The 16,793-nt window shown below is 49.7% G+C and overlaps 1 protein-coding gene and 1 long non-coding RNA gene across 5 annotated transcripts in view; one reads left to right on the top strand and one right to left on the bottom strand.

Moving 5' to 3' along the window:
• Positions 1 to 16,793, bottom strand: part of LOC133352842 (protein FAM135A-like) — a 48,271-nt gene that overhangs the window by 4,462 nt on the left and 27,016 nt on the right. For 2 of the 3 annotated variants that reach the window (XM_061568793.1, XM_061568794.1), the window contains exons 9-21: positions 15,785 to 15,865; positions 14,666 to 14,715; positions 13,992 to 14,147; positions 13,235 to 13,308; positions 10,669 to 10,823; positions 8,942 to 9,230; positions 6,191 to 8,479; positions 5,470 to 5,639; positions 4,726 to 4,817; positions 3,619 to 3,716; positions 2,172 to 2,323; positions 1,613 to 1,723; positions 209 to 322 (exon numbers count right to left, since the gene is read on the bottom strand). In XM_061568793.1, the coding sequence (XP_061424777.1) occupies positions 209 to 322; positions 1,613 to 1,723; positions 2,172 to 2,323; positions 3,619 to 3,716; positions 4,726 to 4,817; positions 5,470 to 5,639; positions 6,191 to 8,479; positions 8,942 to 9,230; positions 10,669 to 10,823; positions 13,235 to 13,308; positions 13,992 to 14,147; positions 14,666 to 14,715; positions 15,785 to 15,865 (3,831 nt within the window). The remainder of the gene's footprint in view (positions 1 to 208; positions 323 to 1,612; positions 1,724 to 2,171; positions 2,324 to 3,618; positions 3,717 to 4,725; positions 4,818 to 5,469; positions 5,640 to 6,190; positions 8,480 to 8,941; positions 9,231 to 10,668; positions 10,824 to 13,234; positions 13,309 to 13,991; positions 14,148 to 14,665; positions 14,716 to 15,784; positions 15,866 to 16,793) is intronic. The other variant, XM_061568795.1, reaches the window with a different exon arrangement.
• Positions 1 to 16,793, top strand: part of LOC133352912 (uncharacterized) — a 33,423-nt gene that overhangs the window by 5,770 nt on the left and 10,860 nt on the right. The window lies entirely within an intron of this gene.

The following is a 16,793-nucleotide window of genomic DNA, read 5'->3' as shown; positions in this document are numbered from 1 at the left end:
CACCTCTTACAAAATAATTATCTTCAGCTGTGATCAATCCCCTGCCGAACGAAGGCCTCTCCAAGCCACCTCTCACCAGCCTTTGATGTTACTAATATGCCTAGCACCTGTACCGATTTCAAGGGTAACAACGGTTTTAAATTGTCAGCGGGCTGTACGTGTACAAAGGGTCGCGGGAAAGAGGGCCTGCGGAGGTCCAGCCACTCACCCAACTGCTTATCCTTGAGCGCCAGCTTGCACATCTCAATGCGAGCCGAGTGGTAGGGCACGTAGCGATCCTGCAGGGAGCCCACCAGTACCACGTTCCTGAAGTGCTGCAGGCCTAGAGGCGGGGGGGGGTTGGGGGCAGGATAGAACCGCGAGTTTACGCACGCGCTCACGTGAACACAGCCAACGACGAGCACGTGCGAAATAAACCTACAGCGGATTTTAAGCGGGGTTATAATATCGATAATCGATCGTGTCAATAATCGTTTATAGATTCAGTTATCGATGCCCGAAAGTCACGGAATCTACAATGGAATCCAGTTGGATTTTAGAAACGATGTAACGCGAGTGTTGTCGAAACCGCACATCGCGTTTGCATGCGACGGGTCACGTGACACCCTATTACATACTCAATATATATCAATCAAAACAGAAAACGTTTGCCAGTCCAGGCCTCACTGCGCCGTGTCAATCATGGAGCTTATTTGACCATAATTCACCATGCGAGTCAGTGCTGGTTAGTGGTCAGTAAACTGATAATCAGTTTAACATTTTTTTTTATCTTACATACAATTATCGACAACGCAAAAAACTAAAACAAACAACACTCGTTTTAACTTTGCTTTTTAGCAGCTATTAAAAATGTTTCTGGAGCGTGGAAGGCTAAAATGTGTCAAGTGTGGTTTGGCTGGAGAATGCTGACATATCTCATTGAAGGCCAGTTAAAAACCCATATGATGCCATCGCCTGTGGAATGCTAAAAAACAGAATTGACCAAGGAATTGATCACATAACCCCTGCTATCCAGAATGGAACGTCTAGCGAACCATCGATTAAGATTAAAAATCGATTCTTACGCTCAGAATACACGCGCGTCAAATCACGAGTGTAAGAATCCATTCTTTATTTTTATTCACGTAAGTTATTTCCCAATTCCACTGAGACGATTGGTGCATTTTTTCAGTAGTAACTTATTTATATTTACGTACAGTATTATTATTATTACTGTACAAGTATGTAGTATAACAAGCGTTATGCAATCATGCGCACCCCCATGGACTATGCAACGCCTTCTAACACTCATTTGTCTTTGGAATAATTTACTTAATGCAGAAGCAGAAAGACTATTGGGGCGAAATACATCCGCATATTTGCAAATCGTCCTTTCCCGCTGTGGTTTGTTTCACCGAATTAGGAGCAACTCTTTTGATCAATTGGGCTATTTTGAAAAGGGCAAGTCCAGAATATCGGATTATCTTTTTGAGAGGTGTAATGCTTCCCCCCCCTCCCCCATTACAGTGGGACAGAAACGGCCAATGCATTAATGCTTTCAACCTTAGTCAGAAGGCAATTAGAACAAATTTGGTCGTATGCCAAATGAGACGATGTGGGGCAAAACTGGCACCTGGTTTTTGGCTGAGCTTGTAGAGGAAGGTCTGCCGAGGGTCAGGATGGTCTCTGCACGTCAGCTGGAGCAGCGATCCAGACTTCTTCCACTTCTGCATGAACCACAGCCCTGACGCACAGACGCACACACGATGTACAAACAATTGATGATCGATGACGCAGCGCAAAGAATCAAGCCTGGAAAGAGTTACCTTACGTGCACGCTGTCAGTTGGCAGAGAGACGCTGCTAGGAGCATGCTTTCCAGTTTTTGTGCATCAATAAATAAATCAACAGGGATTACACAAAGCAGCAATCGTCGCCCCATACCTCCAGACTGATGCCCCTTTTCTGGCCAAATGCCGAGTCACCTTGTGCCCACAGGGACAGCTGCCACTAGGATTGCCCTTATAAATGTTTGAGATGTGTGTAAAAAACTAATTGTGATCATAACAATAATTATAGGGACAATTATTTTTGGCGAGTAAATGAGCAAGATAGTGAAGGAATGAGTGAGTGAGCAGATGACCAAGTGAGCGATTGACTGAATGCGTGAGTGAGCGAGCGAGCGGACGGTACCAGTGTTGACGAGCGCGCTGCTGTTATAGAGGGTGCCGAGATGTGGGCCGGACAGTGACAGGAAGGTGTGCAGCTTGGGTAGGAAGCAGCGAAAGCGTGGCCTTGTCAGCACCGAGCGCACGATCAACGTGCCCAGCGAATGTCCAATGAAGCTACAGCAGCGGAGAAAATCAAAAAGAACGACATCAGTGAGAAGCCCCGCACTGCAGCGAGATGCTGGTCCGCTTAAAATCCACGAGTGCTGCAATGTTGAAGGAAATTGTGACAAAAAACTCATCTTCACAAACTTTCTTTTACGCAATAATGAATTTTAACTAGGTAAAGGCCCAAGCCCTGATTATTGCTTGCTCACGCCACTGCTGCTAGAAGGGCCTCCATGAGAGGGAACTCCCAGAGAGCCCCTCAAGAGGGAATCTGTGGCCTATTCTTCAACGGCGGCCTGACGTGGCAGTCCCCACACTCTAACCCACCACATGCGATCTACCGATTGACTAACTGTGGTGTACTCATTTATACTGCTGTACGGAAATGAAAGGGGGGAATTTAATAAAATTACCTCGTTGTTTCAACTGTTGCAACGAGAGAATGAACCGGCGGCCTCTGGATTGCAAGTCCAGTGTGCTAACCATTACAGAACGGCAGCATCCATTACACGCAGAAAATAACTGACAAGTTAATTATAGTACAGATGTAATAAAAAACACACTAGTCACTAAAAAGGTTTTTCTACATGCAGCCTCCATAGGTAGGCAGGGTAGCGCATTGGCAACACCCATGCCTCACAGCAAGGACCTGGGTTCGATTCCTGAATCGGTCGCCTTTCTGCGTGGAGATTGTATATTCTCACCCATGTTCTACATGGGTGTCCTCTGGGTTTTCCGGTTTCTGTCCACAGCTAAGAATATCAGAATATGTATTTATACTGGAAGAATCTGATGAGCTATACAGCTCTTTTTAAATCCTTTATATTAAGTTCGCTTGCTTGCTTGCTTACGACCGTGCAAACCTTTCGGTCGTTTTTTAACCCACTTCCCGTGATCCAATCGAGCTGACATTTTGCACACAGACTCGTTGTGCGAGACAATTAATGTTCGTGAAAATTTTTTTCCAAAATTTTACACTGTTTAGGGAAAACAAATTAAATATTTAATTACCAATTGTTTAATACTGCAGACAATCATCTGACCCATAGGTGGCAGCAATCTCAAGCCAGAGGACGAGAGGACTCTAGCCGCCACGCATATAAAGGATTTAGAGTGAAAAACTTTGTTTTTACGGGTTATACTTATTCATACATGTCCAGTAGCATACGTCATTGGCATTGGCCAAACGTCCCAATGCAGGAGCCTGCCGGAAGTAAATGAGGACTTATTGTATGTTCTTAAGCACGTCACGACGTTTTAACGTCTAATATATTTATCCGGCTATATTGAAGCAGTGTACCGACCTGATCTTGCACAGCGTGAGGCTGTAGATCTGAATGTGCTGAACTATTTCATCCAGCAGGCGATCCGTCATCGTCTCAAAATCGGCAAATGTGTCGTTCTGATTGGCGTTCGCACATGCACACAGACAGACAGACACCGGCGGGGGGATGCAGGGCTCTCATTACTCACCAGCGACTCATTCGGCGCAAAGTTAGAAACTCACAACCATTAGGTGCCAAGTCATAACATGTGACTTTGTGCAATTTTTACGTTGTTGAAACTCAATTTAAGAAAATATTCGTTATATTCGGGTAAATTTTTTTTTCTCTCTCACAATTTGACGAAGAAATTGGGCATTAAAATTACCGAAACATATTTATGAAGCAAGCAGTTAATCTGTATTGCTGGCAAACTCACAGACCACTCCACAAATTTCAATACAGTACCATTTGAAAGAAGTGTGGTTTGCAGTTCATGTGAATGAAGTTCAAATTACATAGAAGTGTTACCTTTGATCTGACAATTGAATAAATAAGCAGAGGATACATGATCCTTAAGGCGATACCCCGGGGTGCCAAATAATAAAAAATGGCGGAGCCAATTAAATATTTTATTTCTGGGAGACTATTTTTTCCAGGGGTGCAACTGGGGTACCAATCAATCCGACATCAGTGCTACTCCGTGATGTCGAAACGCAGCGAGGACGATTGCGCCAAAACCCTGAACGCTCGTACGCACCGTAGCGGTGCATCGTGTACAGCTCGTCGAGATGAGTCGATTGCCGCATCGCCGACCATCAACAGACTAAAAATGACTGCATCACGAATCATTATGTGAGAGCCGGGGTACCGCCATAAGGTTCACATCTTCACATCTGTCTCTGCACGTACAAAACATTGAAGTATTCCTTACACAACCCATCAGCCATACCATGGCCTTCTGGGAGTGCATACTTTCAGCAAGACGAGCAAATTCTGGACCGGTTTCAACATGCAGTGTCTCATCAGCAGTCAGACTTGCTTGAATCAATGTTGGTGAACTGATGCTTTTTACGAGGCAAGGACCATCTCATTACAATATGGGTCCTAGATGATGAAATATCCACACTCCTATTTACAATACCTCACCTGGTTTCTCTCTGACATGAGGAAGTCAATCTTGGCTGTTGGGAGGCCCAGCTCAATGTAGGTCTTCACCAGACGCAAGTCGGCACTGTTCCCTAAACAACGGCACAAAAAGCAGGCTGGCAGTGACGCTACCGCATAGTATTTAGCAGTTGCGCTGCGCAGCGTCGAAATGCAATCACAAAAAACAAAACTACGCGAAGACAGAGAAAGTGGGGTCTAGGGAGAGGTGGGGTCAGGGCAGGGAAACACAGAAAACAGGCCAGAAAGCAACCAAAAAACTGGGGCGCTAGCATCGACAACATTAAGGACAACGAGCTGCGGGGGACAGTCAGGGCAGCACTCACGAGTCCCAGGGGGGACGGAGGCCCATTCGCGAGTCCCAGGGAAAGCCACATATAACACACTGTCAAAAGCCGACCGTGAAATTACTGCATCATCATCTGTGAAACGCAGCGCCATCTGGATAGCCTCGTGTTATTATTATAGCGCTAAAACCCATCGTGCTAATCATGCGTTGATCATTGGGGGGTTGGAGGGGCTGCCGTTGTGGCGCAATCACGAAAAGAGTTGCGGGGGCATCCTTAGGGAGGCCCATTTGCCGGCGATAACATACCGGCCACACAACTTCAGGATCTCAGAAGCATCGGCCCAGAGACGCAATCATCCTCCCGTGCCGGCCGGGCCCCATTGATGGACGCTCCCTTGCGCACGCGCATCGGTGACATTCGAACGCATGTCTCATACCGTCCAGGCCGTGCACGCACACCACCAGATGAATGGCGTCGGCGTCGCCGAGACCGTCCGGCGTCTCAGGCGCGAAGTAAGGCACGGCCGAGGCGAACGTCGCCTGGTCGCTGTACAGGAAGCCCGGGAACTTGAGTTGCTTCTTCACTTCCTCCTTCGCTCGCATGAAGCTGGGGTTTAAGCGTTAACACACGTGCGGGGAACATCAGCACGGAGCTTTGCCACCGAATGGCTTTCCAGGCTCGACGTACAGTTATGAACTCGACCGCTAATTTTAAACGCCGAGGGAAAGAAGAAGTGAAGAGTGTGTGACATGAAGCATTAAGCGACAACTTTGACCTGGGACGTCAACAACTTTCTCTGCAAGGGGTGCCAACCGGCGGCGTTCACTCGTACCAGTCAATAACAACAATATAAATAGTAAATGTTTACATCAGTAGTCATTTCGATCGACAGCTCCACATTGTTAAAAACATTGTAGAAATTGTAATAATGAGTGTCGAATAATAGAGTTTAAGCTGAACTTGAAGATGCACCCAGGAAGTGGAGCAAAACGTTGGGACATCAAACTGGACAACACACAATACAACCCGACTAACACATTGGCCATACATCAGAACCAAAAAAACCGACACCAGTTTGAATTTAGTCAAACATTCTACCCAAGATAACTATAGACACAAAGCAAACATTCGCACGGTGACATTTAAAGCGGAATTACCATTGCAGCTGCGGATTGTCATCCACGTCTTCTTGACCCCAGGGCGATCCCTGGGCGGCCGATGAAATTGGCTGCCTTGTGATAATCATCGCCTCTGGTGTCTCGGGGCTGGGGTGGAGCAGTTGGGCGCGTGAACCCTGAACTGTGGAGCCTCCGCCCCCACCGCCCCCGCCGCCCCCGACACCACCACCCATCGCCTTCCGCGCCACCGTCATCCCGGAGTGGACGGGCGAAGTGTCTGCGTCACGTGGCGCTGACGAAAACGCCAGGCAGGTCGGTGTGCAGCCGACGCAAGCGCCCGTGCCGGGGGGTGCGAGCATCGCCGCCCCCGTCGAACTGTCAGACGGCACGCCTCCTACCCCGCCGTCGAAGGAGGGCGATGTTCCGCCGATGGGCTTCAGTACCGTCGCACTCTGGCTGAGGATCACGCTGCTGCCGTGCATGGGCGAGAAGCTGTCGCTGAGCGCGCCGTCTTCCGTCGCGCTGTCGAACGCCGTCCTGTCCTCATCCTCGTCGTAGTAGCCATTCTGGATCATCTCCAGGTCCTCTGTCTCGGTGTCCGAGTCTTCCCCATCCCCGCTCGTTCGCTCCGCTTCACCCTTCGAGGGACTGCTCATCTCGCTGCCGCTGGCATCAGGGTGGCCGCCGCCGCCTGCGCCGCCGCCGCTGTTTCGTGGCGAGAAGTGATTTTCCACGATGCAGAGTCCAGTGGCGCTGTTGTTGTTGTTGCCGCCGCGAGGGAAGGGGGGGCAACCTGCCCCAGCTGCGCAGTCCGTCTTCGCGCGCTGGTCCTGCTCGCTTGAGAAGGCGAGCGACTCCGCGGCGGAGTGCGTAATGATGTTGAGCGCGTTGTCCGAGCGAGACAGCTTGAGCGCCACGTCGTGCTTGAGGCACGGCTCCGTCGTGGGCTTTTCGAACCGCTCTGCAGCACGGCCGGAGGAGGAAGGAGGGGAGGAGGAAGCGAGGACGCCGAAATGCATGGAGGCCGAGGACTTGATGGCGCGGGACAGCAGCACGTCCCCGGCTGCATCCTCGTCGCACGGCAGGGAGCTGATGGAGGCGAGCGACGACTGCACGCCGCTGCTCAGGAAGCTGGCGCTCTCTGCCCGCGTCAGGTTCGCTTCGTGTCGCGACTGCGGCGCATCCGACGCGCCCTTTGGCCTCTGCGTCACGTGACCCTGGGGCACCTCTTGGCTTGGGACCTTAACCGCCTGGGAGCTGCGATCCTCGAGTGACGTAGCCCCGATGAGGCAGAAGCTCATCTCGCTCTCAATACCAGAGTCGGAGAACGCGAGCGAGGAGCTTTTAAGCAGGGACACGTCGCCGGTTATCGAGGGCACCGTGCTGCGTTCTGACACCGGAGCTTGGGCGACGGTCTCTTCCGGCTTCGTGCGCTTGTTGCCGCCCTTCACGTCACGCGGCAGGGTGAAGAACAAACTCTTGGTGTAGTCTGGCGACCATGGCTCCGAGACGGGGTCCAGGGAAGGCAGCGTGACCGCCTGCTCCGTCGCGCGCTCACCCCGAGCGGCGTGCGTCCTCGTGGGCGTGAGCAGCGTCACTTTCTCTCCACGGTACGGGTCGCTGCGGCTAGGCGTCACTTCGATCCGCCGCAGTCCGGACGCCGGGGCCGGCCCCGCCTCGGGTCGGACGACAGTCACCGACAGCGATCGCGTCGGGTGGGGCCGGTACGTCAGGCCCACGGCGGAGGGCACGGCGGCGCTTTTGGCTTCGTCCGTTTTGTTCCGCAGCAAGCTCGTCTCGGAGGAGGTGCGTGACTGCGAGCCGGCCTGGCCAAGATGCTTCAAGCCCGAGAGTCCGTGCGAAAACAGCGCCTTTATCCCCGACTCGCTTAAGTCGGCCGCTTCAGCTTTCGAATTGGCTGCCTTGGGAGATCCCTCCGGACTTCCGAAGGGGGCGCACTTCTTAGGGCTGGGAAAGCATTTTGTGGGCACCGCCGCCTTGGATGCCTTGCCCTCGGGTGAGCTGCTGTGATGGTCGGATTTCAAGTACTTCTTGAAGGAGGCCTTGGAGAAGCTGCCCCGCTTGGCGAGAGATGCCGGCAGCGTGGCGTAGCGCTGGTCGGCGTCCAGCGTGCGCTGGGGCGAGGGCTGGGGCGAGCGCTGGGGCGAGTGTTGGGGCGGGAGCTGTAGCTTTGCGTCACCCGTTGCGGCGTCACCCTCCAGATGCCGGTAGCCGAGTAACACCACGGAGCCATCTTCGTCTGGCCTGTCGGTTGAAGGCGACCCGATCGTGAGATTTCCACTGCTGCCCCTGCCACCTTTCCGCCGGCTGTTAATGAACAACAGGTACAAGTAAGAGGGTTACACAAAGATAACCTCATTGGCTGTATTCTTCTTTTTATCGATGAAATTCACACTGAACACAAAAGATATTCCTTACAAAAACAAAAATAATAACCAATATCCATTGAGCTGGGTGTAATGGCACATGCCGGTGATCCTGTGCTTTGGAAGCAAATGGTTGGTTTGGCACTTTCCATGATTTTATTTCGTCCAAGGCCATCCCGTCTCCTGTCATGTGCATTCAGGAAGCATCCAAGTTCCCCTTGCTTCAGGAAGCAGCTGATGGCAACATCTTTTCCGACGAGCATACGGTACACTCTTGCGCGTGGCTCCGTGCCTACGAGTTGCGATCATTAAATGTTTACATTTTGGGAGACTTGCACATGTGAAAATAAAAATTGTTGTACTATCATCGTATTGGGAACATGGGAGCAGAGATGGCACCAACCTGGCGCCGAGCTCGTCCGCCTTGCGCTGCCTCGCCCTCACGACGCCGTCGGTGGCGTCACGTGGCTCCACCGGGGAACGGCTGTCACCTCCTCCTCCTCCGGTGCCGCCACCAAGCTTGGGCGACCGCTGGCGGGTGGCGGAACGGGGAGAGCCGCCCGAGAAGGAAGTGGTACGGCGCTGCTCGCGGTTCTCAGGCCGCTCGATCTTGATGGTGAAGGAGGAGCGGCGTGCATTCTCCCGCACCTCCTTCCAGGAGATGGAGGCGTCCGCCAGGTCCATCCCAGCGTCTCCAGAAGAAATAGAAGAGAATTTGGAAAATGGCAGCGGCGGTGCTTAAAACACTTGGCTCCGACTGGCGGAATTGGCAAGCGCTTCCACTTGTTTGCACAGGGTGAACAGAAAGACTGACCGACGTAGTTAGAGATCGCACTTCACAGTGTTGCTCCCAAAAACAACGGAGAAGCGTAAAATAATAAATGACAGCCCTTTGTCGATCTACAGCTGGATCAAGGCCTTCACACAGTGTCAGTCTTGCGGGGATCATTTAAAGTGCTGGTCAGTGCAGATTGTGATTACAATCGCCACCGATGTTAGCCATGGCTGGGAGTCGAACGCAGATCTGGCTTCAGAGTGCAATTGAGCCAACCACGATGCCACCATGCCACCCACGGGATAGCGTAAAAGGATGGTAATTCCAATAAACATTAGTGTGTGGACAACAACATATTCTATGAATTGAACAGGAGAGTCGATATCACTTGAAACTTTATGGATGCTTAGTGTAAATCAATAACAGCTCATAGGTGCACAATCAGTAATATGGGCGAGCAAGAATGCTGAACCTGGTTGTTCATCCACTGCTCGCTGAAATAAACAGCAGAGAGACCTTGCTTTCGTCCTCTCCGCCCCTCTACCCATCTTCCAAATGGCACTTGCACTTAACACACCCAGCTGAATAAGCCGTAATGGACCATCAACTGCCGCTCTATGCATTACCGATTTTTTTTTTTTCCCCACAAATAAATCTTCAGCGAATGCCAATCTCGTGCAGCCGGTGGAATGGTTTCTGGCCACCGGCCAATCGCTGAAGCCCTGCTTCGCTGAACACATCTCAGGGCTCTCGGGCCTGCGAGAGCTTGACACTCCTCGATCGCTAAGGAGCAGCTGCAATGAAATAAAAAAACACCAAACCGTTGCAGTGCAAAGCACCCACTCCTCTTGTGTCTACAGCGGCGAGTGTGAAACCCCCCGGAAATTACAATCTCCTGAGCCAAGATTTGTGCATCATGAGACGGCCAATCCGGACACGAGCCTCGCAGGTTTGGGCTCAAATACGATGGTTGGCTGAATGTATAGAAAGTCCTCCCTTCTAATGCTCATGCTCTGTGCCAACAGCTTTCACTTGCAGTTTGGTAGGGGGCTAATACCAAGATGGAGCACGACGCCGGCACTGCCGGGACCCTGGGAATGAATCTATTTGAACCATTACCATCATCCAAACTCGCTCCACTGCTAGAACGTAGGCCCTCCTCCAAGCCCTCGCCATCGTTCAGTTGCGCAATGTAACAATCCACCTTACGCCTGCACGCATGAGCCGATTTCATGGCTCCGTCTGACCAGCTGCCGCATCAACCACTTGCAACTAAAAGAGAGTTCTTACGTGAACGAACGGTTCAGGAGGAGCAGGGAGGTGGTTTTCATCCGCACACACTACTCGTGTCTCACCTTGGGTCACGGAGTGAAGGTACCGGTCCTCAAATATGATGGGCAGTGAAGTGAAGTCCCCATCCAGCTCCAGGCACTCGAGGGGAAGGTTGGGCAGGCTGCTCAGGTACGGGGAGTTCTTAACCACCGAGGCAATGTATGCGTGGCTTTGTGCACTACAAAGACAAAGACCACCCGTATAACATTAACAGACTGTAGGAGCGAGTGCTGTCAGCGAGCACCGATGAAGGCCGGCACGACAAACGCCCGGCGGCGTTTGTCTCCCGAGTGGCGATGTTTACACACAGCACTACACCCGCGCACACAGGCGAGTATATTCAGTACGGCGTCACACATTCGACTGTCACATATCCGCCCCGACCAATTAACAGCCCACACCCAGCGCAGTGTTTCTGCATGGTGCAACTGTCATTTTCTATAGGCATTCGCAAATACGGCTTCTTTACATACGTTCATGTATTTCTCATCTCGCGTACATTTGCTTACTGCTACAATTAAGGAAAAGCGACTTCCCCATGTTTAAAGCAGTTTGCTCTTCATATAGATTTGTCCAGTCACATCTTGACTTAAAGCTGTCGTGACTGCAGGAATTCATATTCTTTGGGTCTTTCGGTAAAGCTACCTAGATAGGAAAAATAATAAAAAATATCATGACGTTTCGATCGCAACGCAAGCAATAGTCCTTCCTTTTGGAAGAGGTACATAGATGACACGTTCGTCATCTGGCCACATGGCCTACCAGCTCTGGACCAATTATTCAACCACATCAATTCCATACACCCAGCCATCAAATTCACCATGGAGGTGGAAAAGGATGGCAAGTTACCATTCCTGGATGTTTTAATCGAAAAGAGACCAGATGGCTCAATGGGACACTGTCTACAGGAAAACTACCCATACGGATGCCTACCTAAAACCTGACTCCCACCACCATCAATCCCAGAATAATTCCCTCATCAAAACTCTACACCATAGAGGTCGATCTATTTCTGACCATCACCACCTAGCCAGTGAACTGGAACACGTACACCAAGCCCTCAAGATAAATGGATATTCAGACTACACAATCCGTAAAGCTATCACCCCAACTATTGGGAAAGAACCATCTGAGGAACCAATCAAAACCATCACCTTGCCATACATAGCAGGGGTCACCAAAAAGATTTCCAAGATCATGAGCAAACACAAAATACAGGTTCGATTCAACACGGTACATAAAATTCGTGATCTGATCCCATCTGTGCAGGATGTGATCCCTGATATGCAATACTCTGGCGTCTACAAACTAAGCTGTGTCTGCAGCAGCAGTTACATTGGGGAAACTCAGCAACATGTCTCGGACCGTGTTCATGAACACAAGGCAGACCTGAAACACGGTAGGACCAATACCTCGGCCATGGCTGATCATTATTTTAACGCTGTGGGCACACACGAAATTGATTTTGCCAAGACGAAGGTACTCTGCAAACCCACTGGCTATCAGCAAAGATTCATTCATGAAGCCATCCAGATATATAGACACAGACACAATTCAACCGAGAAGATGGGTACAAACTGAGCAATCATTGGAAGGACGTTATTAATCAGGTTAAGTCATAACTGGCTGTGATGTTTAGTAGTTATTTTCGACTATCTGGTGTTACATTAACAGGTTATAAAATGCCTTTACATTAACAGGTTAAATGTCTCACTAACACAGCCACCGTTGCTCGTTTTCCTTGATGTGGCAGGTGACTCTACGACCTTACATTGACATGCTCTCACTACAATGGTCACCCCCGCAGCTTCGTCGTGGAGGAGGTTGCCCAGCCCTCTACGTGACGTCGTTGCACACGGTGGTGTACCTGTAATTTTTTCTAGGTGTTCACAAATCTCATCTCTTTATATAACCGCCGCCTAAACTAAAACTATTAAGCAATTTCTACTTCACCAGGTAAGGCCCACTGAGCTATATAGCTCTTTTTCAGAAGCGACCTGGCCACAAATGATAGCTCAACGAAGTGGCTTATCACGTGGAAATGGATATCAGCCAAATACTCTAAACGCACGCGGATTCTAAATGTGGAGGGGAAAACTGGAGGACCCAGAGAAAAATCCACGCGACCACAGGGAGAACATTCAAACTCCAAATATACAGGCGTCAGGGTTGGGATGGAACCCACGACCTCCTGTATACGAGGCAAGGTAGTTGTCTCGCCACCGTGGTTGCCACTGTGTTCCCTGGTGAATCGGATAGGTGACGTGATGCTGCATTCAGATTACATACATAAAAGGGTGGTTCGATTTTATAGATACCACATTAAATCAATATGGAGAAATCAACAGTGGAAACTAAATTTACATCAAAGCCTCTACATGTCTGAATACACATATTAAATCGTTGTACACTCTCTTGACACACTGGCCAACAAGGCAGAGTGCTTTGCTCACAACATTCAATGATTCTCAAGCAGAGGTCAACACTGCCTCACGGTTTGCAAACGCATTCGCTGTACTGTCACAGCTAAACAAAAGTTTACAAAACCCGTGCGTGTGGTCAGTGCCTGACGAAGGCTGCTGCCCTTACTGCATCTCCTGGTAAGTGAGCGCCGACTGCAGGGGGTGCTCCATGCAGAAAAACGCCTCCGAGAACCTGCGAACCTGAAGGGCAAAACAGTTATCCGACGTTAGCCGGCGAGCCCTATTACTCCAGCTGGGTAATCGTACAGCAGCAGTTTGTTGAATTTCTTTCGCACCGTACGTAGCCAACCGTGCTCGTCGGAGGTGTGGGGGACAACAAACTAGAGGAGTAATCAAGGTCCCCTCCTGGTAGCGCTCGACTTCTCGCCTGGTAAATCAAAATAAACTCGAAGCCTGTTAAAATTCATCATCACGGCGCTGAGTGTAAATGCACAGGCCTCTGTAAATCCACTGCTTAACGAGGGCCTCCCCACGCCGTGTGGGTCAAGGGTGTTACTACTTCAGCAAACTTGCCGGTGAGGGTTGGTGAAGGAGGGAAGCGTAGACGTGGGAGGATAGAAAAAACAGTACAACAACAGTTTGCTGTATACTGCCCACGTACTCCCAGAAACCATGACAACCTCTTAGTCGCGGTTCAAATAATCAGTCGCGTCACTGTGGGGAAAATTATTCATGTGTGGTCACTCAAAAAAGCACCGTCCAAGTTTAAACCCAACGTAGCTTACGAGAACCGACAAGGCGAGACGCATTCGGACGTTACGTTATAGTCGCACGACGCATCGCCGTAGCCTCATGGCGGCGACCGTCGCTAGCGCAACAAGAAAATGTATCGAACGCGCGCAAGTTCCACCGGCCCCGCTCACCCGCGAGTGGTGGTGCTCACAGGCGAGGTGGCCGGTGACGTCGGGGCGCAGGGCGACGCTCTGCAGGAACTGCGCCCAGAGCGCCATGAGCAGCGAGCAGAGCTGGGCCAGGTCCACTGTGATGGCCTCCACCAGCTCCTCCGCACTGGTCAGGCCCTGGGTCCGTTTGCAAGGAGCAAGCGCATGCAGATGCAGACACGCGCGTATGTGTAAGCGTGTTATAAAGATAAAGATCCCCCCCCATATAGCCTTAACAGACTGGTGGGGAAAGTACAGTTAGCGAACACCCTACGAAGGCCTGGCATGGCACACGAGGGGATGGGTGTCTCCCCAGTGGCGATGTTTACACACCGCACAAGGTACTCATTTGAGGCAGAGTCGGCCTAGGGTAGGCCCAGGGCCGGTACAGATAATTCGTCACTGGTGTTGGCCGTGAGCGGGAATCAAACTCGGGTCACCGGCTTCGTAGCGCAGCGTGCTAACTGCTACACTACCGCGTGCCTGTGCATACACAGACACGCAGACACACGCATGCATACACAAACACGGATGTGCATACATGTGAACACACACACACGGCCCCACATGCACAAGTGTACGAAGGCATGTGAATATGTACACATAGGGAAGGTGCTGCGTAATCTTTAAAGGGGCCCACTAGCTGGTCTTCTCACCTGTACGTGTGAGCACAGCTGTGAGAGCTTGGTGGAGACATCACATTTCTCTGTGGAGTAAAAAGACAACTCGCTTCAAAATCGTGACACCGGCCGCAGAGTCTGCGCCTTCCAGAACAACTTATTTATAAAATTCCATCTCAATTACAACCAGGTAAGCACTGCTCGGAAGAACGTTCAATGAGATCGGTGAAAATGGCAATAAAAATTACACGAACAAACATAATGGAGAATGTAAATACTGCACATTGTCGTTGTTGGTAAACAAATAAAACACAGCAAAGAGGTGATTTGTAAATAAACATCATAAGTTAAAATTGAGTAACTTCTAAAAAGACCATAGGCGGATTACTTATTATTAAAACAGACTTAATAGTTTATTTACGATACAAACAAAAAAGGCACTATTTTAATTGTTTGGCCATTGGGCAAACGTTAAAAACACTATAGCAAATTAACAGGGGATGCCCTTTTCATTCAAAAAGCACTTGAAAATGTTGACGCTTTATTTAAAGCATCAGAGTTGCAAGTGACTGAGAATGGAAGAGGTGACGTGACGTGACCAGCTTGTGTGCCGAGTGGATCGTTAGATCGTAGCACCGTGACAGATGGCAACCACTTGGGGAGGCTTTTGTCCAAAAGTGGACTGATCACTGCTGATGATGATGGTGGTGTTGGTAAATGGGCTGCGTGGTGGCGAGATGTTAACTACCTCACCCAATATACAGGTCGTGGGTTTGATTTCAACCCTGACACCTAATATTTGGAGTTTGCATGTTCTCCCAGTGGTCGTATGAATTTTTTTTCCGGGTTCTCCGGGTTTTTCCCTCCACATTTACAATCAACACGAGTTGAGAGAATTTGGCTGCTATAAATTTACACGTGATCCCCTTTGTCGAGCCATCATTTGTGGCCAGGTCGCTTCTGAAAAATAAGAATAGAGCTCAGTGGGCCTCACCTGGTAAAATAAAACAAGTGTTTAGTTTAATTACACCGAAGAAATCTGAATTTGTTGTAAGTGAACGGGTTTCCTCGAATAAACTGCTTTGTTCTCTTTGTTTGAACTCTTGACGAGTGTTGCTTGCTTCTGCAAGCAGATGGACGGACGCGCAGACGTACCTATGCGTAGTTGAGGGCTGTACGGAGCAGGATTCTGCGTCTGCACCAGAAGCGAGTACAGCCCCTGAATGCTGGCGATGGCTGGCCGCACGCACGACGGCACACACACGCCACGCTGTCAACCCGCCTGGGCTAGCGTTAGTGTTAAAATACGGCCAGGGGGTGAGGGGGGGAGGTTGGGGGTTAGGGCGGGGGGGGGTGGAGTAACTGTTGACGACACCGGTGTTCGATTTCTACACAATCGATTACCGGTACATCAGTCTATTGAGTGATTCAATGTGATGCTGTTTAAGCACCGTTAATGTGTAAGTTATTAATTAACCGTCACATTAACCGTCACTCCCACTCATTGACAATTCAAGATTTCCCTGAACACGCAGGCTTTAAATATAAGCCCATGTGAAGTTTCGGAGGATCGAAGGTGGTTAACTGGAATCCAACGGAACACTTTTCATCAGCTGAAGTGTCGTGTGGACTCTTGGGGGAAAAAACCTATGCGTTCCTGCTTCCGGAAAGACCCTAAACAAGAAACTAAAATGCAGTTTGTGCTGCTCTTAGGCCACTGGCTTCTATGGTGGCCGGTGACAAGTGTGTCTTACCATCTGGAGCGTCTATAATCTGCAGGATACGGTATTATTTTCAAAATTTATTTGGAGACATTGTTCTGTGAAGCCGAATGATGATAGCTGGAACTATTATTGTATTAAAACCACTTAACCTAACACTTGTACAACAGCATGATTCCTTGAGCATCACTTCTACTGACTTGTTAAACATGTATGGTATTTAATATGTGAATGTTATCATTCATTTTATGCATGCCTACAATTTTCTTGTGCGGAAATAATTCAGAAATCCCGGACAATCTAAATAATTAGCAAGAATCATTTCAAGTGCTAGTTATGCATTAGCAATGTTCTAGTCATGTAATTTAAATTAGACACTCCCATTTGTCAATTCAGAAAAAATATTTAAGTGACGTTTCAGGCAATGGACCTTCTTCACAGCA

The sequence above is a fragment of the Lethenteron reissneri genome, chromosome 42, assembly GCF_015708825.2.
Source record: "Lethenteron reissneri isolate LAM-NWPU_2019-01 chromosome 42, ASM1570882v1, whole genome shotgun sequence".
In the NCBI taxonomy this organism is placed as follows: Eukaryota; Metazoa; Chordata; class Hyperoartia; order Petromyzontiformes; family Petromyzontidae; genus Lethenteron; species Lethenteron reissneri.
Note: the sequence above shows the minus strand (reverse complement) of the source record. Positions and strands in the feature narration are given on the sequence as shown.